At 46.7% G+C, this 27,994-nt stretch overlaps 1 protein-coding gene across 1 annotated transcript in view; it reads left to right on the plus strand.

The window, feature by feature from the left end:
- TNFRSF11A (TNF receptor superfamily member 11a) overlaps positions 1-27,994 on the plus strand; it is a 67,657-nt gene that overhangs the window by 32,299 nt on the left and 7,364 nt on the right. Inside the window, 9 exon segments of the mRNA XM_048507309.1 lie at positions 3,149-3,230; positions 7,248-7,373; positions 10,367-10,440; positions 10,443-10,515; positions 11,471-11,564; positions 12,834-12,925; positions 14,496-14,603; positions 21,542-21,594; positions 26,874-27,672. Of these exon segments, the coding sequence (XP_048363266.1) occupies positions 3,149-3,230; positions 7,248-7,373; positions 10,367-10,440; positions 10,443-10,515; positions 11,471-11,564; positions 12,834-12,925; positions 14,496-14,603; positions 21,542-21,594; positions 26,874-27,672 (1,501 nt within the window).

The raw sequence follows: 27,994 nt of genomic DNA on the forward strand, positions 1-27,994 counted from the left end.
TTAACGTGGAAACCTCTCTTTTAAAGAAGTGTTGTTTTTATTAAGGGAAACCGTTGACAGGTGAAGGGAGGTTGTATAGCTGATCTTTTGATGAGATATGGGTCTTAGTTTATTGCTTTATGATATATATGCTGTGCTTCTAGTACAAGGGACTGTTGGCGTAACTGCAGCTCACTTATGATAACCCCATAGGGTTTTCAAGGGAAGAGACAAATAAAGGTTTACCACGAGAGCAGCAGTGGCGTAGGAGGTTAAGAGCTCGTGTATCTAATCTGGAAGAACCGGGTTTGATTCCCAGCTCTGCCACCTGAGCTGTGGAGGCTTATCTGGGGAATTCGGATTAGCCTGTACACTCCCACACACACCAGCTGGGTGACCTTGGGCTAGTCACAGCTTCTCGGAGCTCTCTCAGCCCCACCTACCTCACAGGGTGTTTGTTGTGAGGGGGGAAGGGCAAGGAGATTGTCAGCCCCTTTGAGTCTCCTACAGGAGAGAAAGGGGGGATATAAATCCAAACTCTTCTACTCTTCTTCATTGCCTGGTTTTGTGTAGCGAGTTAGTACATTCTTTGTGGTCTCCTATCCCAGTGTTAACCAGGGCCAAACCTGCTTAACTTCTGAGGTCAGATGAGGTTAAGCTAGCCTGGGTGATCCAGATCAGGGCTGAACAGAGTCAAGAACCTTTCATTTACTGAGAGCTATTTTTGAGTGATGAAAAAATCCCAAGCTAGACCAGCACGTAACCAAGTTTTTCCTGTCCTAAACACTAGACTAGGAAGACCCCTAGAAATGAAGCTATCAGGGAAGCAGCACAGAAGAAAAATCCTTTAAAAATAAATACAAATACCTTTATTGGCATATTAAAAATAAGTTAAGATCAATATACATTAAAATGTCAAGGTTAAAAAGGAAACAGTTCAATTTCAAGTTTTTAACAGGCCTTCATCAGTAAGAGAAATTTAGCAACAGAGGCAGTAAGTACTGAGTCTTTGTCTGAAAGAAGAAAAGAAAGTTGCTTCGTTTTATTTAGAGACGTTTTGGCTTGTATTGCTGGGATGATTAATTTCTCTCGCAGGTCATTATACAGCTGGCAGTCAAAAAGTAGGTGGGAAATTGTGTCAGGCATTTTCCCTCTGCTTTTCTATGAAATAAAACTACTGTTTGTTTTTTTAAAGAGAAGCGTAGAGCTGATCTTTTTCTCATCTTGTTTTGGGGCTTTTCAAGGACAGGCTCTAGTAAAGTGGTTTTGCTATTCTTGTGGGTGGACTGGCTAAAAAAACCCCTGTGAAATTCACTTAGCAGCAGGAGACCCAAAATGAATAGGTTTTTAAGCTGTTTTGAACCACTTCTGAGTTGGCTGCTCTGTTGTAAAGCCAGAGATGCAACCAGTTGAAGAGACTTCAAGAGACTTCTAACTTTACGATGGCCAAACTGTTAGGGTTGCCAAACTCCAGATGACGGAACACTGGGGTTCTCCTGGAATTGTAGCTAATCTCTAGACAATAGCGATGAGTTTCCTGGGAGAAAATGGCAGTTTTGGAGGGTAGACTCTGTAGCTTTATACCCCACTCTATGGCTTTATACCCCGCTTTATACCCCTCCTCACCCCAAGCTCTCCCTCATACTCCTCCAAGTCTTTAGGAGTCCCAGCCTGGAGTTTCAACTCTACAACATTATATGGTGTTAGAGACAGAGGCTCCTTCCGCACATGCAGAATAATGCACTTTCAAACTGCTTTATTAATTTATTAATTTATTTATTATTTAAATTTATTGACCGCCCAATCCCCAAGGGGCTCTGGGCGGTGCATAACATCATCTATGTACAATATATAACAAGGGTCACAATAGTGACCATATGTAGTAAAATTCGTTAAAACCATTAAAACCATGTAAACAGCGGTCAAAAACAGTAACAATAAAAATGGCGTCCCGCAACCCAATTCCTTTCAGTGCTCTTTGAAGCTGTGCGGAATAGCAAAATCCACTTGCAAACAGTTGTGAAAGTGGTTTGAAAACACATTATTCTGCGTGTGCGGAAGGGGCCTTAGGTTCAAATCTCCTGACAAGGCTCTTGATCCTAAAGCACAGCCACCAAGAAGGATTTCAGTTGGGGCAGCACCAGGTAAGAGGGGTTTTAAAAATTTCCCATGCCATTTCCACAGTTGAAGCTACTCACTCCACCACACATTAGATCTGTCATGGGTAACCGAAGATAGTTCAATTAGGGGAAAAGCACAGGAAAATATTTTCTTAAAAAGTTTTTCCCAATTCCTCAGCCACAATCTGAATCAGGCTTCCTACTGGCTGCTTTTTAAGCTTAGAAAAAGAGCACTATGAGAAAACTGATAATCTGTTTCCAACATAGCCTGAAAGGTGGCGATTCAGCCCTATCTATACTTCCAGGGTACAAAGCAGAAATTCAAAACAAGAGGAGTAGGAAGTGGCTCAGTGGGGAAATGCAGATCAAGGGTATGCAACCTACAGCTTCAGAATCAGCTGTGGCTCAGTAAGGAACCAAATCTGGCTCTTTAAAAAATGAAACCCTCTTAAGGCATGTTGAAGGTGTAGGTGGGATGCTGGAATAAGCAGCGTTAAAAAAGAACGGCAGGCAAAGATTTTTATTGGACTAGAGGCCTTCTTAGCCATGCTTCATGGAAATTGAAATTGTACAAGTAATCCAAGGACACCCATGATGTGCCGATTTATTCCAGTGCACTAAAACAATCATTTAGGTGCTCCTGTGAAAATGTATTCCTTTCGGTGAGACCTCATGCATGCTACTGCTGCAAAAAAACAATGTATTGGCTGAGAAAACAGTATGGATTTATTAATGCATGTGTTGGTTATTGGTAATGTGAAACTGTATATCTTCAGTTATGCAAATGGCTCTTTTTTAATACTGGCTTTTTGTGGAACTCTTGGTCTGAACTTGAACGTAGCTTGACTCTATAAAAAGGCTGCTGAACTGAGCAGTCGAATTTTATATCCCACCTTTTATGTCCTTCTTGCCAGAATTTGATAAAAAAAATGTCGCCCTTTGCCTGTCACCAATTATTTATTAAAACGATACCTTTATAGCCACTGTGCAGCCACAGTCAAGCAGAATCCAAGATACATTCTGAAATGTCCTCTTTTTCTGTCCTCTAGATGTCCATCCAGATCACCCCTCCTTGTAGCAACGAGCAATATTATGAATACTTGGGGCGATGCTGCACCAAATGTGAGCCAGGTAAATGTTCTAGAACATTCTTTTTATTCCCTAGTTCAAAGCCTTGTTATGAATAGCTAAATGTCTCTGTAGCTGGGAAGGTCCGAGGGAGGTTTGCTCCTGGCGGGGAGCAGGTATGGAGAGGCAAGAACCAGGACCTCGGGGGCTGTCAAGAGAAGCCAAGAGATGACCAGTAATGGGGCAAAGCCTCGTAGGCCCATCAGAAACACTGTCAGCGTGAACTGTTTCGCTGGACAACCGTGCTGTTGGGGCAGTTGGCAGCGGTGGCCCCGATTGGGAAGAGGGTGTGCTTGAGGAGAGGCTGGAGGCTGGCAGAAGGCGGAGGGAAGCTGAGGAGTAGATCTGCATGTTGGGGAGGACATTAAACTCAGTGATCAGGAATGCTTTGGGGTGAGGAGGGAAGAGTGGAGGAGGAATCTGCCGGTGGGGAAGAGTAAAGTAAGCCACTGGAAGGCTGGTGAGGCAAGTCTGTGCATCTTGTCCTGAATAAAGGCTACTTTGAGTCACATGCTGGTGTTACATGAGTACTTCTGGGGGTGAGCAAAGGCCATGTAGGTAAGGCGCCTTCCCAGCCTACTGCATCCTTTGAGCAACAGGGAGGCACGGGCGACACCCATCATCTCATCAGTGTTGTCCCCTTGCTGTTCAGGCAGCTGCTTTACGTTGTTCTGAACATACATTATAATTTTACATCAATCAAGAGAATCTTGTTTGGTAGGTGAGATAAAGCAGTAAACAACATGTACATTGCCCGAGAACATTGTTCTTTCCCGTCCGTGGTGATGCGAAAATCTCTCAGGGAAATGCAGCCCAAATGTTTCAGAGGCCTAGTTCTTGCTGAGGTGATAAACCTATACCTGAGTTGTACCAGTTTAGATTTTTTTTTAATTTGTAAACTGTAGCTGCAGATCTGAGGCATGGCAGAGACTAACGCTGCCCACCCACCCCCCAAATACATTTTTCCCCATCTTCAATTTGGCCCCAAGGAACAGTTGTTTGCCCTATGATGAAAATGTATAGGTCACCTGTGTCCCACCTATATATATTTCCCCACAGGGCAAACAGCAGCAGTAAGATCAAGTAAATGGTAGAGCAGAAATATTTGCTTTAGGGACATCCATGGCTGCTATTAGAGATAAGAAATATAGGTGAGGTCCAATCGTAGGCTCATTCCGCACATGCAGAATAATGCACTTTCAAACTGCTTTCAGTGCTCTTTGAAGCTGTGCGGAATATCAAAATCCACTTGCAAACAGTTGTGAAAGTGGTTTGAAAACACATTATTTTGCGTGTGCGGAAGGGGCCATAGATTTCCCCGTGTCTCCTATGGTTTTACCTATAGAAATCCTGGGAAGAGCGTGCCATGCTGGATCTGACATGCCAGCTTTTAAATCAGAAGAAACATTCTGTTCTGGCTACCCTGATTTGCAAACGGTGTCGCTGAAAACACACGCTGGACAGGCATAATTTCTTCCATGCATCACTTTTAAATGACAAGAACGGAGAGGAAGAAGACAAAGGGATCAGGGGACTTTTGTGACACATAGAAAGAGTGGTGGTTATAAAGAACACTTTGCTGTACAAAAACGAAGGAGGGAATAGGTTATGAAGTAAATGGAGAGAAGGGAACACAGTGAAAAGCAGGGGCTGGCGTCCATTAGTTCTGTCAAGGGTCAACTGTCAAAGGCCACCACACAGGAATAGATGGAAGAACTAGGGCAGTGATGGCGAACCTTTTTGAGACCGAGTGCCCAAATTGCAACCCAAACCCCACTTATTTATCGCAAAGTGCCAACACGGCAATTTAACCTGAGTACTGAGGTTTTCGTTTAGAAAAAAACGGTTGGCTCCCTCTTCCCCCGCCCCACCCGCTTGAGCAGGGGCCAGCCTGCTCTAGCCTGCAGCTAGTTCTGCACGCACCGCTCTGCGCCTCTCTAGCATCTCTGCCTCCTCTGCGCCCCCCCACCTCAGGCAACAGCCACCCGGAGCACAAACACCAGGCCCACCAGCCAAGTCCTCTCTGCTCACCGTGGTGCGCGCATGTCATGCTCAGTGGCATGTCATGCTCAGTGTGTGTGTGTAGGGGGTGATTTTCCGCCCCCCACATGACGAACTCTGTGTGTGCGTGCCCAAAGAGAGGGATCCAAGTGCCACCTCTGGCACCCGTGCCATAGGTTCGCCATCACTGAACTAGGGGAATGAGGGGAGCATTTAGAAATCACACTTGCTCTTTTTAGCCTGCAGTGGTACAGTCTGTGATCAGAACCAACGGGTTGAAATTAAATCAACAAACATGTTCAGCTAAACAGTAGGAAGAACTTCCTGATAGTCAAGGCAGTTCTTCAATAGAATAGGCTTCCTCGGGAGGCGGCGGGCTCTCCTTTGGATGTTTTTAAGCAGAGGCTAGACGGCCCTCTGACAGCAATGCTGATTCCCTGAACTGAGGCAGGTCACGAGAGGCAGGGCAGGAAGAGATGAATCAACGCTCATCTCTCATGCCCCTTTCTTACATGCCCAGCATAATGCCAATCACCACTTTGTGGTCAGGAAGGAATTTTCCTCCAGGTCAGATTGGCCAGGGATCCTAGAGGTTTTTTTTGTCTTCCTCTGGGCATAGAGCTGGGGTCACTGCGGGAGCGGGGCACAAGGTGAATTCCCTGAGTTGTGCATGTGGTTGGACTAGATGAACTCTGAAGTTCCTTCCAATTCTAAGTTTCTATGTTAGTCTGTTCAACTAGCTCAGAATTCTGTTGCTTCATTCTGCTGCTAGTATATACTTTGCCCTGGGCTCGAGAAACAAATAATGTTTAACTGGTTGTGGAAGTTTATTGTAGCCGATCTGGTGGATCTTAGCCTGGGCTTCGTGCGTGGCTGGCATCTTCAGAGGTGTATCACAGAGGGAAGTCTTTTACACACTGTGTAACAGTGTAACAGACTTCCCTCTGTGATACACCTCTGAAGATGCCAGCCACAGATGCAGGCGAAACGTTAGGAACAAGATCCACCAGGCCACGGCCACACAGCCCGGAAAACCCACCACAACCAGTTGAGTCCGGCCCTGAAAGCCTTCGACGATACAAATAATGTTTATCTCACTACCCCCTTTATTATCATCTGAGCTTTAAAGATGTGTCTGTCTGCAGTCCCCATTATCCAGCCATCACATGCTTCATGGCAGAGTGTACACCTTGCAAGACCAGGGCTGAATACGTGTTCCTTTTTTCCATGTTCCACCAGCATGTGGCTCAAATTGTGTGCATGTATTTTCCCTTTACAGACTGATGGAGACTTGTTTTGGTTGTCAAAGATAGAAGAAGAAGAGTTGGATTTATATCCCCCCTTTCTCTCCTATAAGAGACTCAAAGGGGCTGACAATCTCCTCCCCCCCCCCCCACACACACACACCAAACACCCTGTGAAGTAGGTGGGGCTGAGAGAACTCCGAAGAACTGTGACTAGCCCTAGGTCACCCTAGCCCTAGGTCACTCCAGACTAGAGTGCACCTGCTCTTAACCACTATGCCACTGCTGCTCTCCTGTAGTCCCATCTGTTTTGGCTATCAGAGATAGTCCTGCAGAGACTTTTTGGTACTGACCCTATTCTCCCTGCCATTAAAGCGTCACTCATGAACTTCCCTTGTGAGCAGCTATATTCTATCAGCCTCCATCCTGGCAGGCTGCATCTGCCCCTTACTAGACCCCGGCCACTGCCTGGGGTCGATATATTTTAACTCTTAAGTTGGTCACCTTACCTTCAGTATGTTGACGAATGATATTCCAAGTAAGGAACTGGAAATAATGATCACATCACTGCTAAGTCTGTGTTAAGGTTGGTTTGTTTGCTTTGCAGAACTCCAGATGTAGCCTGTCTGTCTGTCTGTCTGTCTGTCTGTCTGTCTGTCTGTCTGTCTGTCTGTCTGTCTATTTATTAATTATTCAGCTTATATACCGCCCTCCCCTGGAGGGCTCAGGCCGGTTCACAACAAACAACAACAACATTTTCTTTTCTTCCTCCCAGGAAAGTTCATGTCCTCAAAATGCACTGCCAGCTCGGAGACTGTGTGCCAGCTGTGTGGCCCCAATGAATACATGGACATATGGAATGAAGAAGAAAAGTGCTTCTTGCAAAAAATATGTGATTATGGTAAGGCAAATGCACGAAGGTCTGTGCTCTTGTCCTGCAAGGGCGTATTAGGAGCCCCAAGTGTGTGTTTATTTATCTACTTCAGTCATTTGGACTCTACCTGGCCTCCCAATGGGAACCCAAAGCAGCTTCCGTTGTTCTCCTGTCCTCCAATGAAACCTCACAACTCTGTGGGTTACATTAGGCCAAGTGTGTGTGATAGGTCTAAAGTCACCCAACAAGCTTCCATGGCAGGCAATTCATAGCCGTGTCTCCCAGATCCTGGTCTAATGTTTACTAATAGGCTTTGTCAGTGGGGCGGCACCCAAGAGGCTGGGGGGGGGGGGGCGTGACACCCCAGGTGGAGCAACGGCAGAGGTGTGGCCAGGCTGTCGAGAGGGCAGGGCAGGGGTGGGTGACACTGTGGCAGGGGCGCAGGGCGCGCATCCCCCGGGCACAGTTTCCCCTCTCTCCACCTCTGAGCTTTGTTTATTGGATGGTTTGCCATTGCCTTCCTCAACTATCTACACCAGGGGTCCCCAAACTTTTTAAACAGGGGGCCAGTTCACTGTCCCTCAGACTGTTGGAGGGCCGGACTAAAAAAAACTATGAACAAATTCCTATGCACAAATGATTGTAAAATGTTTGATTTCACCTTTCAGCCTTTCTGTCATGGTCTATTTTTAGAACAGTGACCAAAGTATGTCAAGTACACAGGGTGGGCTCCAAATATTGTTGGGGAGGCTGTGGAATACCTTCCCCTGTAAAAGCAGAACTTTCTCCCTAATGAAGCATTCCATCTAACCCAGGATCAGGTATCTTCCTGGGTTCTTTCCTCCCTAGCAGACAGCGAGCGATTCGCCAGCCTGGCTGATGCCAATGGGTGTGAGGCGGAACAGAAAGCCTGAGAGCAACACATGGAGTAGCTGAGAGGAAAGGGCGGAGCAGGCGTTGCCACATGTAAGGTTTCCAACTCTGGGTCAGAAAATTCATGGAGATTTGGGGGTGCCATCATGTAACTGCAATCAACAGCCGTTGGGGCCGGTTCCTCCTCTCCCTCGAGACCCCACTGCACATGAATGGAGCCATCGCCGCCATGCCTGGCGGGCCGGATAAATGCCTTCAGGGGGCCACATTTGGCCCCCGGGCCGTAGTTTGGGGACCCCTGATCTACACTTTACATCCAGCAAGCAATGGCACATCCTAGTGCAATTTGGGCCCTGTGGAAGAGTTCTCCTGCAAACCATTAAGGGCATACTACGTTCCTTCTACTGCTTTTTCGCAGCCTGTGTAGTACAGTGGTTAGAGTGCTGGACAAGGATTTCAAAGACTCAGATTTGAACCGCTACGGTACCTTTGAACCAAGCAGAGATGTGTGGGGTGAGGTGGGCATTTATAGCATGGCTACTACAGCAGTAACAAAAGCTTTCAAAGACTTCAGAGCCATTGTGGGATAGTGGTTGGAGTATCAGACTAGGAACAGGGAGATTCAAGTTCAAATCCCTACTTGGCCATGGAAACTCTCTAGTAACCTTGGTCCATTCACAGTGTCTCTACTCAGGGTTACTGTTCTGAGGGGAAAAAATGGAAGAGAGGAATATGATCTTGTGAGCCACGTAGAGGCCACATTAAATTTACTTGTTTCTCTATATTTTCCTCCATAGTATTGTTGATAGACAGTGGCAGGGTGGCGGGAGGGTGTTGCACTGTTATTGTTTTATGTCTGCGGGAATCACAAGCCCGCTTACCTCAGGGCTCTTAGCTGTGCAGTGAGGCTGTAGTATGGTCTCCTCGCGTTTCTCTGTTTACACGCAAGAAGGCATTCATTGCCTGCCCTGCAGCTGGCTTGCTGAAGTCTCTGCTTTTCCTGGTTCTCTTAACTCTGCATATCAACTCCCTCTTAAAGGCACAGATCTCATCACACCTGATAGTTGCAAAATAAAGGGCTTTGTTAAAACCCTTTAAATTGCAGTTACATCGATATACCTACTATTTCAGTTATATCAATATTGTAGCCCCATTCCAAAAATTACCCCCCAAGAGGCAAAGCAATTCCCTGAACCAAACTCTACTTAAGAAGGGGAGCATGTCCTAGAACTGACACACACACACACACACACACACACACACACACACACTTCCTGTGCTGCTGCCATGGGAGGAGAGTGAGGCTTGTTATTAAATGGTTAGTCCACCATTTGTAATTCATCTTACAGATATTTCCCCGCCACTTGATTTGCCAGGTTTTCCAATGCAATAAAACATAGCCATTTTGCAGTGATTTTCTCATATCTCATACTGACATAAGTATAATAAATGGCAAAAATTGAAGTAATAACAAATCTGAAAAGGGGGAAGGGGAGAGGTGTGCACGGGAATGGGCTGGGCTGGTGGTAGGTGGATGGAAGATATCCGGGGCAAAGCTGTGCTTACTAGCAAATTTCCCCTGCTCTGGTGGTGAAGAAAATTAAGATCACGCTTACAGTGGTGTTGCTTGACCAGAATGGAAATTGAAAGCGGGGTTTGAGGAAATACAGCTGTACAAGAAATCTTGCTGCGACGGATATTTGCCCCTGCCACAGCAGACACCTTGTGCATAATGGACCACCAGTGATGGAGATTCCAGGGGGCGCATGTCGGGGGGGGGGGCGGAAAATTGCCCCCCCTGCCCCCCCACACTTACCTTAGTTCAGCCTGAAAGAGCAGGCTGGAAAAGTGGCCTGTTCACTTGAGGCTGAAAATGGCCTGGTGGGAACTACACTTCCCAGGAGACCTTGCAAGAGGGCGCCAGGGGGCGGAAAACTCAGATTGCACATTGGGCGCAGTATGGCCCAGCTACGCCTCTGTGGGCCACAGGTAGGAAACTGTCCTTCGTGTGTGAGCAGCAACCAACATAGAGCTTCAGGCTGGCGTATCTGCGGTGTGAGCACGCTTCATGGCATGCAGTGCATTCTGACTGAAGGAGATGCGACTCTAATAACTTCTGCTGTTTGTTTTTTATCTTTGTTTTGAAGGGAAAGAAGAAGTACACCCAGGAAACAGCACCTTCCCCCGACTGTGTGCTTGTACAGCCGGCTACCACTGGAGTTTCTAAGACTGGGTGACTCGGCTAATCGGCATGAAACACTGTACCGTCCTCAGGGTTTCGGAGTCAAGTATCCTAGTAAGACTTTGATGCTGTTTTTGACTTACAAGGTGAAGTCAGACAAGGGGAGAAACATTTTCAAGTACAAGAGAACTGATTTTGAGCTGGCAGCCCCCCCCCCCCCCCAAGTCCTTCTTTCCTGGCGTGACGCTGATCTCCTCGCACTGCCCTGCTGGTCTCAGTCCATTGAACACAGCTCGGATCAGAAAACTGGCACTAATTGGCACCTTTGCTGGCAGGCTGAGCTGAAAGACTGGAGACCAAATGAGCTTGGAGATTGACTGACCTTCCTTTACCCGTGGAAACGAGGCCTCCCAAACAGGCAGGTGGCCTGCTGGTGAGGCAGGGGAAAGAGAGCCTATCTAATATCTGGGAAATGTAACGAGGAACCTGGGCTGTGTATCGGTGCTGGAACGTGTTTTATTTTGAGGCCTCTCATGTTGCTAGCTCCAGATTCCTGGAGATTCTGGGGAGACGGGAGGTTACTGAGGGTAGAATACACTCTCCAAAGCAGCAGCGTTCTCTATGGCAACCGACTCTTGTAACTCTGGGAGAATCCCAGACCCTACCTTTAAATTTCACCTTTTGTTACAGGGAAGAATATACAACACCGGTCAGCATGTCTTGAAAATAGTTACGAGCAGTGTATTGTATTCCGGCTTTCATGGCCAGAATCACTGGGGTGCTGGGTAGTTTCCGGGTTGTATGGCCGTGTTCTAGCAGCATTCTCTCCTGATGTTTCGTCTGCATCTGTGGCTGGCATCTTCAGAGGATCCTCTGAAGATGCCAGCCACAGATGCAGGCGAAACGTCAGGAGAGAATGCTGCTAGAACACGGCCATACAGCCCGGAAACCACACAGCACCCCAATAGTGTATTTATTTGAGGTATTTCTTCACCACCTTTCATCCCGGCTCAATCCATTTTGTCTCATCTGGTCGACTCATCCCTGTTGTTTATCATTTTTCTCGTAGTACAAAAAGACAAGGATACAGTATGTCTTCCGTGTCCCACGGGCCACTTTTCTAATACCTCTTCTTCAACCGATGAATGTAAACCCTGGACTAAGTAAGTGTAATTTTAAAGTGCATTGTTTGTTCTCCAGCATCTTACAATAAATAACATGCAGCATGACTTTTCAGCCCTATCCAAATGACTGGCCGCCTCGACATGGCTCCTCACCCACACCACCATTCCATTCCCAGGTGGACTTTCTGGTGGCACGGAGAGCCAAAAAGGCAAAAAATAGACCTGGTGCTGGAAAGCCCTCCATAGGGTTTCCGTGGACCGACGCCACCAAAAGGGGGCATAAGCAACAGGGGTGCAAGGACACTGTCATGGCGCACACCACCACATCCGGCCTTTTGGGCAAATTTCAGTGGTTGCCTGCGGCAGACCCACCCCTCCATCAGGACAAGTGCCTTGGGGAGGGCAGATCCACCGGTGTAGGCCCACATTGCCTCCAGTGATGGATTCAGCCGCCCACTTTGGATGGGGCTATAAATCATGTGACAAGTTGCATTTGCCAGACGTTTGCAAGGAAAAGGAGATTAAGAAGATATGTGTGTGTGTGTAAAGTGCTGTCAAGTCTCAGCCAACCTGTGGCAACCTGTCATGGAAGATGCTATTGCTACAGTAGAGGGAAGTCACATATGACTGTGAAAAGCATCTTTGCCTTTTGATCTCCTGAAGGGAGGACAGGAAGCCATGCAAAGGTGCCAGGATGAAACTTCAAAGGCCTAAGTTACCTCGTGTCCTGAACAGAGTTTTCCTGAGAAGGGGGAAACAAAGGTTTTTGAATTCCATCTTGAGACGTGGTCAGAGAAGCATCTCTGGGCCATGGGTTCCCGGAATGGGGACAAAGAACCAAAAGGAATGTAACCAGCTGAGCAATCTCTTAACTGCATTAATGTTTTATTTCTTTGTTTTGAACTTTTACAATAAATCCTTGAACAATCAGCTGGTCTGGAGTCATTAGGAGGGAAAAAGGACCCGAGACCGAGGTGGGATAAGAGTGGCTCTCCCAAGCTTAATCTCAGCCTCAGTTGTCATACAACCCTATAGGATTTTCAAGGCAAGAGACAAACAGAATTGGTTTGCTATTGCCTGCCGCTGCATAGTAACCCTGGACTGCTGGTTACCAGGGTCGACCTGGTTAGTAGTCGGATAGCTTTAGAGATCTGATGAGATGGAGCTAGGTTGGACAATTCAGGTCCCGGCAGGAAGATAAAGTCCACACGTCCGAGCTTCAGTTAAAGGCTGCAAACAATCTGTTCTCATATTTCAGTAGCATTGTCACTGTATTCCTTTTTTCTTTTTTCTCCATTTCTTTTGAAGCTGTACACTTGGAGCCGAGGAAAAAATTCCTGGCAGTGATACGTCTGATGCCGTTTGTGAGAAGCTTCTGAAGACCATCCATCCGCAAGATGGTAAATTTAATAATATAAAAGCATCTGTTGGTCAGTAGTAGGAAGCGATGGGTAAGATGCAAAGCTCTGTGTCATTCACAAGATTCCTGCTAATTTGTCTTAAATGGAAGCAGAGTTATGTTGGATCTGGAGTAAGATTTTGGTCTTAAAGAACTTAGGTACATACTTTTTTCTCAATTGGAAGTGAACACTTACAAAAATATTTTAATTTTTGTATTGTCGAAGGCTTCTATGGCCGGAATCACTGGAGTGTTGTGGGTTTTCCGGGTTGTATGACTGTGTTCCAGAAGAATTTTCTCCTGATGTTTCACCAGATGCAGGCGAAATGTCAGGAGAAAATTCTACCAGAACACGGCCATACAACCCGGAAAACCCACAACACTCTATTGTACTTTTGTTTCAGTATCTCAGAAAGCTTATGATTGCAGTTATCCTTAAATTTCACTGGTATCATGGATGCCATTTGGGAATCCATTCCAGGTACTCTTTTCTGATTCAAGAGTATTGAATGCCAGGTGTCCTTCGATGTTTTCAATGGGCAGTAGACCTGGCATCTGGGTGCCTGATCTACTGCTGCTCCGGATACTTGCTCAGTTGCCCACTGAAACTTCTGGCAGATGTCCTGTTATCCTGACTCTCGTGGTCAGGTTTCCCCGCCATCTCACTGCCGCCCCTTTGATTCCGGTTCAAGCTGAAATAACCCCCAACCCCCAAAAAAGAATTCCAGAAATTTTGAGCTATAAATTTCAGGAATTCTTAAATGTTTTGAGTGACTTTTCCCATTTTGACTATCCCCAAGCTGAAAAGAAAGAACTAATTTGGGGTATGGTTTCAGTGCAGAAATATCCAAATGTACACCCCTGCTTTCAGTTACTTGGGGTTTCTTCTGGCAAATAAGGATTTATGTAACACTGGGATGCCTGGCTTGGATCCTGTTTAAAATTTCCATTGACATGTGGCAGTTTTCACTGATACCCTCTCCCCACAACATGAGATTTCCCTTCCTGGTATATCTGGGGGGGGGGGTCCTGTTCCCCTTGGAGCAGCATAGGAGGGTACTGCAACACAGGGAGTCAGCAAAAATTGGCCACCTCTTTGCACCCACAAAATTCTTGGTAGAATCCAAGCCTTTTCTTTTTCTTTTTGCACGTACTCTAGACTGATAATGCAATCGACTTGTAGTGTAATTTAATTTCCCAGTTTGCCTTACGTACTTCCCAAATTGCTTGTGGTATCCCACAAAGAAAGAACATGACATATAACAATTTGATTCAAACACGATTCAAATGTGAAATTTGAGTAGGAGGATCAATCAGCGCTCCAGTTGTTTTTCTATATACTTTTAAAAAATTGAGATTTTAAGCCAGGGGTATCCAACTCTGGCACTTCAGATGTTCATGGACCACATGGCATGGCCAGCAGGGACTGATGGGAATTGTAGTCCATGAACATCTGAAGTGCCAGAGTTGGACTCCCCTGTTTTTAGCTGTCCGGCACTTACGTTAGCATAAAGCTTATTTCCCTATAAGCCTACGGTGGGCTGCTCTTACAATTTTTGTTCTTTTTCCAGAAACAAACCAATTATTTTATATGTTGGTTGCTCCACTCCTCCTTGTCGCCTTGGTTGGTATTGCTGTCCTCGCTGTGTACTATCGAAATAAGGGGAAAGTGTTGACAGGTATGTAGCATCTGATGGGACTTCCTCATGTGGTCGTTGCATTTTCTGTTTGAGCTACCTCATTGTCCTCCCATCAGACAGTAGTTTATTTTTCCCCAAATTAATCTGTGGTATGTTTTTCAAGTTCTGCATTTTCGCAAATACACGGTACTGTTCACAAATACCTTGAGGCTATGTCCCGTCTCACAATTACCACCTGGAATAGCCCCACCAGTCATAGAATCATAGAGTTGGAACAGACCACAAGGGCCATCAAGTCCAACCCCCTGCAATGCAGGAACACATGATCAAAGCACTCCTGACATATGTTCATCCAGCCTCTGTTTAAAAACCTCCAAAGAAGGAGACTCCACAACTTTCCGAGGCAGTGAATTCCACTGTCGAACACCCTGACGGTCAGGAAGTTCTTCCTAATGTTTAGCTGGAATCTCTTTTCCTGTACCTTGAATCCATTACTCCGTGTCCTAGTCTCTGAGGCAGCAGAAAACAAGCTTGCTCCCTCTTTGACATGGCATCCCTTCAAATATTTAAACATTTAAACAAATATTTAAACAAATATTTAAACACTTAACTTAAGCTTCTCCAGACTAAACATCTCCAGCTCCCTAAACCTCTCTTTGTAGGGAATGGACTCCAGGCCTTTTACCATTTTGGTTGCCCTCCTCTGGACCCGTTCCAGCTTGTCAATATCCTTCTTGAATTGCGGTGCCCAAAACTGTACACAATATTCCAGGTGAGGTCTAATCAATTCAGAATAGAGAGATACAATTACTTCCCTCAATCTTGACACTACTATTGATTCAACCCAGAATCGCATTGGCTTTCTTGGCCATCACATCACCAATCAAACACCTAATACAAAAATGGCACTTATACACTATGGGTTCAATTCATTAGACAGTTGTCTTGTGTAAACATATTGCAATGAAGGGGAATTGTGGGAAATTACTGCCCATGCAAAAGCTGTCCAATTAACTGCTCTTGTACAACTCATGCTCTCCTTCTCCCTGATCCAGCTCCTGTGGTCATCCTGATGCTCTGTTTATTTCAATGCGGAGAAATGTGCACTCTCTGTCCCTGCAGAAGCATTTCCTCCATTGAAATGAATGAGATTCCCTTATGGAAGGGAGCTCCCTCTGTCTAAGAGCACTTTTGCATATGCAGAATAATGCACTTTCAATCCACTTTCAATGCAGCAGGATTTTACGGTGCGAAATAGCAAAATCCACTTGCAAACAATTGTGAAAGTGCATTATTCTGCATGTGCGAAAGGGCCCTCACACGTGTGAAGTTGCCTTATCGCAAGTCAGACTGTTGATCCATGTGGATCATTTTTTACCTGCTGTGACAATGGCCTTCAGAGGGCTCAGGCACAGAAAGCGCATTCCTGGTGTCTCATACCTGAGATCTTTAGCTGAAGACATTGAACCTGAAACCTGCTTGTCAGACATGTGTGCTGCCTCTGAGCTTTTGCAGAAGTCCCATGATGGCCTCTGTGGCAATCACAGATTGATATCTCACCATATAACTGAATATTGTGGTGAGGGCTGCTGGGAAGTGTAGTCCTTGGCCATCTGGGAGGACCCAGATTCCAGCTCTGTCCGAAAGGGTAAGGACTACACTTCTTAGCAGCCCTTGCAAAGGCTGCTGTTACAGGGAATGCTGCTGCCTTCGCGCAGGCACTTTCCAAAGAGAAGAGGGTGCCGTTGCGAAAGCAGCTACACGAAGGCAACAGGCCAGAGGTGGGATCCAGCAGGTTCTCACCAGTTCCCGAGAGTGGGTTACTAATTATTTGTGTGTGCTGAGAGGGGGTTACTAATTGGGTCCGCTTTTCCGTTAGAAATTCCATTAGGTCCAAAAATCATACAGTCCTGTTGTTTCCTTTGTGGCTGGTTAGCGAAGGTAGAAAACGGGATAATTCTCCCTGTTGGGCTGTTTTAAAAACATGTTTTAGAAATATGGTAAAGTTCCTTGTTTAAGGGAAGTATCCTTCTTTTGATTTCTAGAAACAAAATTAAGTATTTGAAAGTATTAAGTATTTGACAGGCAGTCAATTAGAGGAGAACAGTTGTTTCTGTTACAGTAGACTATAGGACTACTATGATGAGTTTAAATTATGGACAGAAAGATACCAGCTGGAAATTAGGAACTTTTTTTACAGTAAGAGTTTTTTACAGTAACAGAGAAATGATTAATGCCCTGCCCCCGGAATGCCTGGCCACGCCCCGTCGTGCCCCGCCCAGCCCCATTGGCGCTACGCCACTGTTTGAATCCCACCACCATGGGAACCTGTTACTAAAATGTTTGGATCCCACCACTGCAACAGGCTCCCTGCTGGCTCCCTCCCTTTGCAAAGCTGGGATCCATCTCCCCATCTTCACAGTTACCCTGCTCCGCCTTCCTTTGTAAAGCCAGGATCCATATTTGCAAACAACAGTTTTCTGGAGCCCATTGTATTTTCTCACTCAACGGGCTTTATTGCTAGTACATACCTATATGCCTTCAAGCTGCAACTGATTTATGGTGACTCCAGTGAGGCACTTCCAAGGCAAGTGAGAAGCAGAGGTGGTTTGCCATTGCTTTCCTCTACAGAGTCTTCCTTGGTGGTCTCCCATCCAAATACTGACCCTTGTTAGCTTTCAATATTTGATGAGTTCTGGCTATACCATCTGGCCTTCCCTCCCACAGATTGACAGATACAGGTCATTTAAGTTGAAATACTCGAAGCAGAGACGGTTTGGTGCTGTTTCAGTTGCTCAAAAGAGGCTTGCTTCTCAATGTTTTGATTTTACTGGATTGTGGGTGAGGCTGTGAGTCAGTTTACACACATGCAGGAATAATTTAAAGTGGTTTTGTGGACAGCAGCAATCCTTTGGATGGGATGGAAACCAGTGAGAGGGACTGCTCCAAATCAAACCTTTAAATCAGGAGTGTCCTGGCCCTCCAGATGCTCCTGGACTATGATTCCCATCAGCCCCTGCCAGCATGCTGCAGGGGCTGATGGCAATTGTAGTCCATGGTTGGGTCACATCAGGGGCAACTTTCTAGTCTGGATTATATCTGTCTACACCTATTATCTGGGACTTGACTCTGATTTAGGAGTTTTTCACTAACAAAAGGTATTGTTTTTATCTGCATTTCTGCAAACTGAGAGAGATATAACATTATAATGAAATATATATTTGATTCAAAAACAGACCTACAGTTCCCCAAATGTAGTTAACTGGTAAGCAGTGTTTTTCCCAGTGAAACACAAGCATGGAACATAGAATCATATAATTGGAAGGGACCACACAGGCCATCTAGTCCAACCCCAACTTAATGCAAGATAAACTTAGAGCACCCCGAAGTTTTTGTCCAGCCATTCCTTGAAGACTGCCAGTGCGAGGGAACGCACTACCCTCCTTGGCAGCCAATTCCAATGCTGAACTGCTGCTACTGTAAATCCCCCCCCCCCTAATATCCAATCAGAACTTTTCTGCCCGTGATTTAAACCAATTATTGCAAGTCCTACCCTCTGCTGCCAACAGGAACAGCTCCCTCCCCTCCTCGAAGAAGAAGAAGAAGAGTTTGGATTTATACCCCACCTTTCTCCTGTAAGGAGTCTGAAGGTGGCTTACAAACTCCTTTTCCCTTCCTTTTCCCGCAACAGATACCTTGTGAGATAGGCAGAGCTGAGAGAGTTCTTGAAAGATCTGTGTCTAGCCCAAGATCGCCTGGCAGGCTTCATGTGGAGGAGAGCAGAAACAAATTTAGTTTGCCATATAAGAGTCCGCCGCTCATGTGGAGGAGTGGGGAATCAAATGTGGTTCTCCAGATTAGAGTCCACCGCTCTTAACCATTACACCACACTAACTCTTTTGCTACTACGAATTGTTGTTTTTAAAAACAGAGGCGACCACAGTGATGGCGAACCTATGACACGTGTGTCAAAGGGGACAGATTAGTTCCGGATTAGAATCCACCTGCTCTTAACCTCTACACTACATTGGCTCTCTAAGGCCCCTTCCGCACATGCAGAATAATGCACTTTCAATCCCTTTTCAATGAACTGTGCAGCTGGATTTGACTGTGCGGAATAGCAAAATCCACTTGCAAAGTTGGTTTAAAGCAGAGGTGGGATCCAGCAGGTTCTCACAGGTTCCCGAGAGGAGGTTACTAATTATTTGTGTGTGCCGAGAGGGGGTTACTAATTGGTGTTTTTGCCTTAGTTATGCCCCTCCTCTCAGCAGTAGCGTGCAGAACTTGAAGCAGTCTAGCAGGAGGTGCACCGGCATGCGTGGCAGCCTGCGCCAGCGTGCATTCGTTTCCCGCCCAAGGACCAGCGCAGCGGCTGTGTCCTTGCCACAGCCCCACCCAGGAATGCCCCGCCCCTGGAATGCCTGGCCACGCCCTTATCGTGCCCCGCCCAGCCCCATTGGTGCTACATCACAGTTTGAATCCCACCACCATGGGAACCTGTTACTAAACCACTGGTTTAAAGTGCATTATTCTGCATGTGCGGAAGGGGCCTAAGTGACGGCCTTTTGAATACTTCAAGAGAGCAATCATGTCTCCCCTCCAGGCTAAACATTCTCAAGTCTCAGACTTTTTTGCAGGCCGCGGTCTCCAGGCCCCTGATCTTCCTCATTGCTCTCTTCTGCACTCACTCCATCCTCCATCATTCACTGAAACGCTATTTCTATGCAGTCATTGAGTTTTTTGTCCCTTTCAATTCTTCCCTATGCTAAATATAACTGTTCCTTTGGAAGTTCATGTGATAGGTCTTGAAACAGAATAGCCAGCCAATCGTGAGCTCACAGCACCATCATTAATAGGTCAGTCATAGCCTGATGGCGCATGACATGGAACAAAGACCCGGTTAGTGTGGAATATTCTATTTTAGGCAGGGAAGATGAAGACAGACACATCTCCCAGTTTTTGAAAAATTGCAGGAAAATTTTTAATGAGGAGTCCCCCTTTTGCACAAAATCTGGGCTTTTGAGAAAAGTAGATTTTAAAATAGTTTCCTCCAAACTGGATTTAGGAATGAATTCAGTTTGGATCTTACAAATACTAAATAGAGCAGTGATGGCGAACCTTTTTGAGACCGAGTGCCCAAATTGCAACCCAAACCCCACTTATTTATCGCAGCTGATGTGCGCCCTCCCCCTCCTTCCCCCCTTTTTTACGCTCTGGGCCCTTAATTTTTATGGGGCCCTCAGCTTTTTGGGTCTGTTTTCCAGGGTGGGTTTATTACGTTTTATGAAGTTTCTGTCAGATGCCACTGTAATTTTATTCAATTCGCTGTTTTAATTGGGATTTTAATGTTACTGTTGTTATTATTATGTTGTTCACCGCCCAAAGCCCTTCGGGGGAGGGGCGGTATATAAAATTGCATTGAGGCCAAGAAAGAAGAAGAAAGAAAGAAAGAAATAAAAGAAGGAAAAAAGACAGAAAAAAAGAAAAGAAAGAAAGAAAGAAAGAAAGAAAGAAAGAAAGAAAGAAAGAAAGAAAGAAAGAAAGAAAGAAAGAAAGAAAGAAAGAAAGAAAGAAAGAAAGAAAGAAAGAAAGTGCCAACCCGGCAATTTAACCTGAATACTGAGGTTTTAGTTTAGAAAAAAACCGGTTGGCTCCCTCTTCCTCCACCCCACCTGCTCAAGCAGGGGCCAGCTTGCTGTAGCCTCCAGCAAGTCCCGCGTGCACCACTCTGTGCTTCTCCAGCCGAGTCCTCCCTGCTCACCGCAGTGCACGCACAGAGGCCCAGGCCAGCCTAGATGTATGTGAGTGGGGGGGGTGATTTTCCGCCCCCCACATGACAAACTCTGTGTATGCAGGCTCACAGAGAGGGCTCTGAGTGCCACCTCTGGCACCCGTGCCGTAGGTTCTCCATCACTGGAATAGAGCATCTCTCCCCTTTCTCCTTGCCGGCTCCTGTGACACCCCCCCCCCCAGTGTTTTGGAGAGTTGGGGGATCTTTAGAGGCTGAGTAGGATGCAGAATGATTGCACACGAAGGAGAAACTGACATGTTCCGCTCCCTCTGCTCTTCCATGAGCTTTTCCTCTGTCAAGCCAGGGGTTTGTGCCAGGGGTGTGTGGCTTCAACTGATCTCTATTCTCTCTGAAGCCACCAGCACAATCCTCTTGGTCCGAAAGGCTCCCTGCCTTTCCAGGCCAGCTTTTTAGGGGGGGCAGAAGCTGTAGGGAAAAAGGAGAAGTTCATATCATTCATGGTTCATAAGATGTAACCATGTCTACTATCCTTTAACTTCATGTGTTGACATGAGTAGCTACAAATGTGTCGTTGGGGAGCTGCATGGGAAGGCTACATGTGCAGCCCCCCCCCCCACACACACACAAGTGGGACCAACGGCATAGGTCAGTGATGGCGAACCTATGGCATGGGTGCCAGAGGTGGCACTCCCTGAGCTCTCACTGTAAGCAATAATACAGAGCAAGTTCTCCCCCCCAACATCTTGTGGGCTTCGGCCTGGGCTGCTGGCCTCGGTTACAAGCATTAAAACCTAAGACCTAGTTTTAGGGAAGCAGTGTAGGTACCCCTGTTAAGCGCTGTTACACCCCACTGACTTTCATGCGACGAAGTAAAGCTCGACCCCTTACCTGGGAGGAAGCGTGGTTGCTCGCAATGGGGCTTGCTTCTGAGTAAAACCCTCCTGGGGTCGCGGATTCACCCTGTTGGAAGAGTTGCACGTTTTCGTTTCAAAGCAAAGCCACCCATCTACCTCAATCGGAGTTTTACTCCCAAGTAATTCATGCCTCGGAGCCAACCATTTTTCTAAACTAAAACCAGGTTAAATTGCCATGTTGGCACTTTGTGATAAATAAGTGGGTTTTGGGTTGCAATTTGGGCACTTGGTCTCGAAAAGGTTCGCCATCACTGGCATAGGTGCAGTTTGCTTAAGATCTAATTTGTCCTGATCTTTGTCTCTCCTTCCAGCAGATCTGCAGTACTGGGTGAATGGGATCTGCGCGCAAATAAAAGGGACAAAGGTAAAAAGCTGAGACTTATTTCCCACCCTCTTTGGTGCTTTCTGTGCTCTCTGCTTTCTTTGGCATCTCGAGTGCAACTAGTGGTGAAATAAGATCACAGAGTTGCCTGCCGCTATTCAGTGGCTGCCAAAACCGCACGAGGAAGGGCAGGAGCAAACGGCAAGATTGCAAGGAACAGGGATCCACAAAGGATCTCCTAGCAGGGCCAGTGTCATTCTGCGCCACATCTTGTTCAGATCGACGGGATTTCACATAGATCGGTCATCAGGGTTTTTACTGAAAATTGGTTGTCAGCTTTGCTGAGTCAGATAAGTTGTCCAGAATCCCGTGTTTTTGTTGCCACACTAATCCATTCCGGCTGTATTGTCCATAGTTTTTAAAGAGAAAATTCAGCACTTTTTATTCCTGAAACAACAAGGATGGAAAATATTTCCAAACGTGCTTCTAAAGCATTTGGTTATTACGGTATGAAGTCACTAATTTCCGCTTCTGTAGCTTGGGAAACCTGGCTACGCCAATGGAACAATAAGAGCAATTTTTCATGACTTGCAGTGTTTCAGTGTAGAAGGAGTTTTTGAATGGACTGTCTCATTCATTGACCTCTGAAGTGATGCTGCCCAACCACAGGTGTGTCTCTTCAGTGCAGACCGGGAGTCAATTTTGACAGAAGGAGAGTAGGAAAAGAGAAAGCAGAAAGTTAGGAAAACAGGACGGACATGCTAGAAAATGGCAGTGTGTTCTAGTGTCTTTTCTGGGATCTGGAAGTCGGCTAATCTGGTTCGGGGCTAGCAACGCCTCTTTGCACTTTACTCCGTAGCTCTATGGACAAGCTGAAAGGCTGCAGCGATGTCCGGGTGAGAGAAGCTCATCCCTCTATCATAAGTGCCAGGGCCAGGCCTGGCAACTGCAAATTCACCAGGGCAGGGAAAGCCCTTCCCACACCCATGGGGTACAGCAGAGCAGTATTGAAGGGCCACGGTACAGCGATATCACTCTGAGGGCAGGCAGGAGCCCAGGCGGCGACTCCCCCCTGCCAAGGAGCAGAGGGGGGAAGCAGGTAGAGGCAACACAGCCGTCACTGGCCACAGGAGCTGCAGCAGGCCAAGGGCAGGAGCCACTGGAGGGGCCTGGAGACAGGCAGAGGCCGGAGAAAGTGACTTCCTGGGAGCAGCACCGGCCAGCAGGAGTTTGCTTTGAAGCCTCAGATTGGGCTAGGTGGATGAGCGGCAGGCGAGCCATTGGCTCGAAACCAGTTTGAGCCCAGCTCCACCCTAAGTGGGGTGGCATCAGCTCAGGATGGCCCTCGGCCTCCAGGCAGGCCTTTATTAGGGTTCAACCCCAAGGTATTTTGGGGAGGATTGAGGTCCAAAGCACCATTCTGGGGTTAAAGGGGATGGTGAACCTTTTCAGACCGAAGTGCCCAAATTCTGCAAACTCCAAAACCCACTTATTTATCGCAGCGCCAACAACGGCAATTTAACCTTATTACTGAGTAAGTTCTTAGTTTAGAAAACCGTTGGCTAAGAGGGCGAATACTGGGAGTGCCCGGTGGTAGCCAGTGGTTTTACTTTGAAGCAAAATCGGGCGGCAACTCTTCCAACGTGGGCGAATCAGGACCTTTAGGAGGGTTTTACCATAGTCTACTGCTACAACCCGCCATTCCCTGGTGCTGATCACGATTTAGTTCTTCACATGAAAACTGCGGGTTTAACAGCACTACCAGGTTACCCGGCACTGTTTCAAACCAGTCTTAGGTTTACTGCCACACCGGTTCAGCGCACCAGGCCAGCCTAGATGTGTGCTGGGTTTGCGCCAAGGTCTACAGAGAGGGTTTGATGCCACCTCTGGCAATAACACCGATCTAGTTTGTGAGCCAAGGCCGGGGAGGAGAGGGAGGGTATGACGGGAGAGTTTAGTGTTGTAAACCCTGCAGCTTCTTGTGGCTGCAAAACAAGGAAGGCTGGAGGTGCATCCACCCCCCAGGATATGGCATTTGACACAATCCTATTCAGAATTACTCCGGTTTATGCCCACAGATTTAGACTGGAATAGCTCTGCATAGGGTTACATTGTTAAAAGCTGCAGAGTTATTGCTAAGAGTCATCGTTTCCCAGATATCTGACATTTACCACAACATATCCACAGTAGGATTGGTGCAGCTTGTCATTATTCAGAGCATGTCACGTGCATTAAGTCTAGTATTCCCTGCAACAGCCCTGTGAAGTAGGCCAGTATCGTTGTTTCTGTATTGCAGCAGCAGCTGTGAGGCTGGTAGAGAAACGCTTGCCGTCGTGTTGGATCTCATGGCTCTATTCCACTAGTTTGGCTGTTCTTTTCGGACAGAAGGAGGCTTTCCCCCCAAATTGTTAGCTGCCTTGAGTTCTGTAAGAGTGTAAGGTGGCTGATAAATGTTTTACATGAATAAAATAAATGATGCAAGATTTTCTGCTGAAAGTTTTGTATTCAGAGGCTCCTTCTACCAGGGAATAGGGTGGAAACACAATTTGCCAGTGACACATAATTGCTGGATCCAACCCTAGTGTATTCATAGCTGCTAGATTTTGTTTTACTGGGCTTTCTAGAACCACAGTTTACCAGGCTTAACCTTAGTAAACTGGAGTTCGGGACAAAATCCCTGAGTTTGATACCGGTGAATGGGCGGCCACCCTCCCCCACCATGAACAACAAAACAATTATTTTTGCACCAGTTCACAAACACCTCCCACTCCCAGCAAAAGATTCATGGCTCTCTCCCCGCCAATTCTTTTCCTAATTGCCTCATCACAACAACTCCTAAGTGAGGGAAGGTTGTTAGGCCTGGGAGAGAACAACTCCAAGCCAGTGCAAGTGGGTATTAAGCATAAACCTCCTCACACAAACCACCCCCAGCAAAAAAAACATTTACTGCAAACAAATGTCAGCATCATCTCTCACAATAAAATTCTCCAGTGAGAATTCCACTCCCCAAACAGCATCACTTTCAAATGGTGTTTTCAAATCTAGGGAGCCTTCAGAGGATCCTTCTTTTAAATCCACCTTAAAGGGAGAGAATCTTGGGGTCTCCGGTTAAAAAAACAAAATTGGAAAAGTGATGCTGTTTGGGTGATTCTCCCCAACCCTGAAACATCACTTTTGAGGGTTGGAGATTTAGATGAGTTCACTGAAATACCAGATTCAGCTCAGAATCTGGGCAAATTTAGCAAATTTGGACAAAAAGTGTCCAATTATGTCCCAAGCCCAAAATGTGAATGCAAGGTATTTGGGCTTTGGGGGGGTATTTTGGTGTTCTTCTGACTGCAGGGAGGGCATTTTAAAGGCCAACAGCACCATGATTGGGTATCATCCAGAGACTGCTCCCTGATGAGGTACCTCACCCAAGTTTCCATGATGTTTGGTTCTAGGGAAGCAAAGTTATGGATCGCCCAAATGGAATGCCTCCCAACCCCATTGTTTTCAATGGGAGCTAACAGTAGATGGGGGCTACCCATTTGAGGAGGACTCATAACCTTGCTCCCCTGAACTCTTAACTTCACCAAACTCTGTAGGTGGGTATCATAAGAATAGTTACCAGATGACATGTCTCTGAAATTTTGGTGTCACTAGCTTTTAAAAAATACACTCTTCCAAGCACCCCAAGAAATTTGCCCAAGATTCTTTGTAGTGACTTTGGCTCCATTGTGTAGCCAATGGGGAATTTCTTGAGGCAGGCTGCATTTTCTGAAGATAGTAGGCATTCAGACTTTCAAGGTTGTGGTCTAGGAAGCCCCTCCTGGTAAAAGCATCCAGGCATCATGAGACCTTTGCTTCTTGAGGGGGTTCAATTTTATGGACCCCTCTCAAAGGCTTTATTTTTGTTTCCCATGTTCCTGCCCATGAAGCATACGTGGGCTGGAGTTCTCTTCAGAACTCCTCCTCAACTCCCCTCCCCCCCCCACCTCCTAGAAGCAAAGCTCACCAAGCTTGGATGCTATTACCCAAGGGGCCTCTTGGAGCCACCTTGAAAGTCTGGCGCTCTATCTTTTAAAAATGTGTGGTCAGTGCTTACACACACCTCAGAAATTCCCCAGAATCTGCCAGGTTTCTCTTCAGCATAGTTCTATGGTGGGGAAACATTATTTTTCCCACCATAGACTTCTAATGGGGCTTTTCATTATGTCTAGTCACTGTGGTAGAGAAGTTTCAACATATGCAATGTGGTAGTGGTCTTGTTCTTGGGTGGGGCACTAAAAGTTTTGCTCCTTTTTCCTGATGGCCGTTTAATGCTTCTTTTCGGGTGGGGCATCAGGTTCACCTCTCCAACTTCTGGATGCCCACAGCATTTTAGCAGCAATTCTGGCTGGTTCCTTTCAGGAGACTCACACCAAGCAGCCCTGCAGGAAACTGCAGCCTCACCCAGAAAGCAAGCAAGACCCCTACCACAGTGCCTCCCATTGAAACCCCTACCCCACAGAGCCATTCTGGCCAGCATGGAAACAAAATAAGCCCTTCTTTTTTGGGGTCCATAAAATTGAACCCTCAGATGCAAAAGGTCTCTCATGCCTGGATGCTGGTTCACCAGGAGGTGGCCTCCTGGAGCCACCTTGAAAGTCTGGTGCCTCTGTTCTTCAAAAAAAATGTGCAGCCTGCCCACACACTCAGAAATTCCCCTATTGGCTACAATTACAAAGCTCACTGCAAAGTTCAAAGAATCTTGGGCAAATTTCTTTGGGGTGCCTGGAAGGGGTGTATTTTAAAGCTAGTGATGTACCAAATTCTCTTGTAGGGTATCATCTGGTAACTATTCTTATGATGCCACCCAAGTTTGGTGAAGTTTGGTTCAGGGGGAGCAAAGTTATGGTCCCTCAAATGGGTATCCCCAATCTCCTGTTAGCTCCCATTGAAAACAATGGGGATGGGGGCACCCCCTTTGGGGGTCCATAACTTGCTTCCCCTGACAACCAAATAACATCACCAAACCTGGGTGGTATCAATCAGGAACACACGTCTCTGGATGGCAACTCCTGAAAATTTGGTGTTGCTAGCCTTAAAAATGCGCCCCCTGCAGGCCAAAATGTAAAAAACACTAAAAAATTAAAAATCACACAAACGACCCTGAAATGGTGGCGCCCCCCCACGTGACCAAATGGGGGGCGCCCGGGGACATAGGGTACCCCCTGTCCCTAGGCAGAAACGCCACTGCAGTTTACACTCCAAGTCCTGTAATAAGGCAGCCTTCAAGTCATATCCAAGTACAGTAAATACTCTTATACTTACAAGGTTTTTCTTTGGATTCCACTTAGGACCCCCCCACGGAAACGTTTGTAAACACAAATTCAGTGAGTCTTTCTGGTCTTCAGCTTTTGAAAGGAACTTACCTGCTGGATCTTGATGAATATTCATTTTCTGACGACCTGTGTTTCACCACGGGCCACCTTGTGAGTGAAAAAGCTGGCGCTGATACAATCCACTATGAATCGGGAGAGGACTTCCCAGGGCTGTCTCTGGGGAGCGAGACTGAAAACGACCCCCTTTGTCAGATTCCCATGGAAGATGAGTACTTGGACCGGACCCCCCGAGGCTGTGGTTACCTGCGTTTGCTGAGTCAGTCTGACAGCACCCCTGCCTTGCTGTTATCGGAGCCACTGGAGGTAGGGGAAAATGATAGCCTAAGTCAGTGTTTTGCCGGAACGGAGAGCTTGGTGGACTTATCAAACTGCTGCAGCTCCAGTCTTCCGTGCGGAACAGACCCTCCTCAGGCTTCCTCTGACAAATACCCACAGAATTCTTGTCATCAATGCGGATGCAACACCACAGGGACTATTGAAAGCCAAGACATGGGGGGCTCCCATGCCAACAGCTGCCCTGCCTGTGGAGCATCTTCTAGAGAGTCTCCCAGAAAACTGGGCAGTGCTGCAGATTCTTCAAAAGAGAGTGGACCCTCACCACAGGGCCCCTGTGCCTTGGACTCTTCCCCTGGGAATCAGAATTTTCCAGGTGTCAGAAGTGAACCGTGCGAAGCAACTGAGGCGAAGTTCCAGAATGAATCAGGAAACAGTGCCGGATCAAACCACAGCTCTTCAGATCTTCCAGCAGCATCTGGTGAGTCTCCAAAAACTAGACTGTTAAACTATACTTGCAGGGGCATAACGAGGCAAACTGGAGCCCTGGGCAAAACCTGAGTTTGATGCCCCCCCATGGGCGCAAGGGAAGTGAGGCGGGAGATTTCGTGCAGGTGGCACATATTTTAGGAGGTATCTGGCATCGGAAATTTTCAGGAGTATCATCAGGAGACTGTCCTGATGACGCCCACCAAGTTTGGTGAAGTTTGGTTCAGGGGGGCCAAAGTTATGGACCCTCAAAGGTGCAGCCCCCATCTCCTTAGCTCCCATTGGAAACAATGGGGGATAGGAGTTATCCCTTT

The sequence above is a fragment of the Sphaerodactylus townsendi genome, linkage group LG09, assembly GCF_021028975.2.
Source record: "Sphaerodactylus townsendi isolate TG3544 linkage group LG09, MPM_Stown_v2.3, whole genome shotgun sequence".
In the NCBI taxonomy this organism is placed as follows: domain Eukaryota; kingdom Metazoa; phylum Chordata; class Lepidosauria; order Squamata; family Sphaerodactylidae; genus Sphaerodactylus; species Sphaerodactylus townsendi.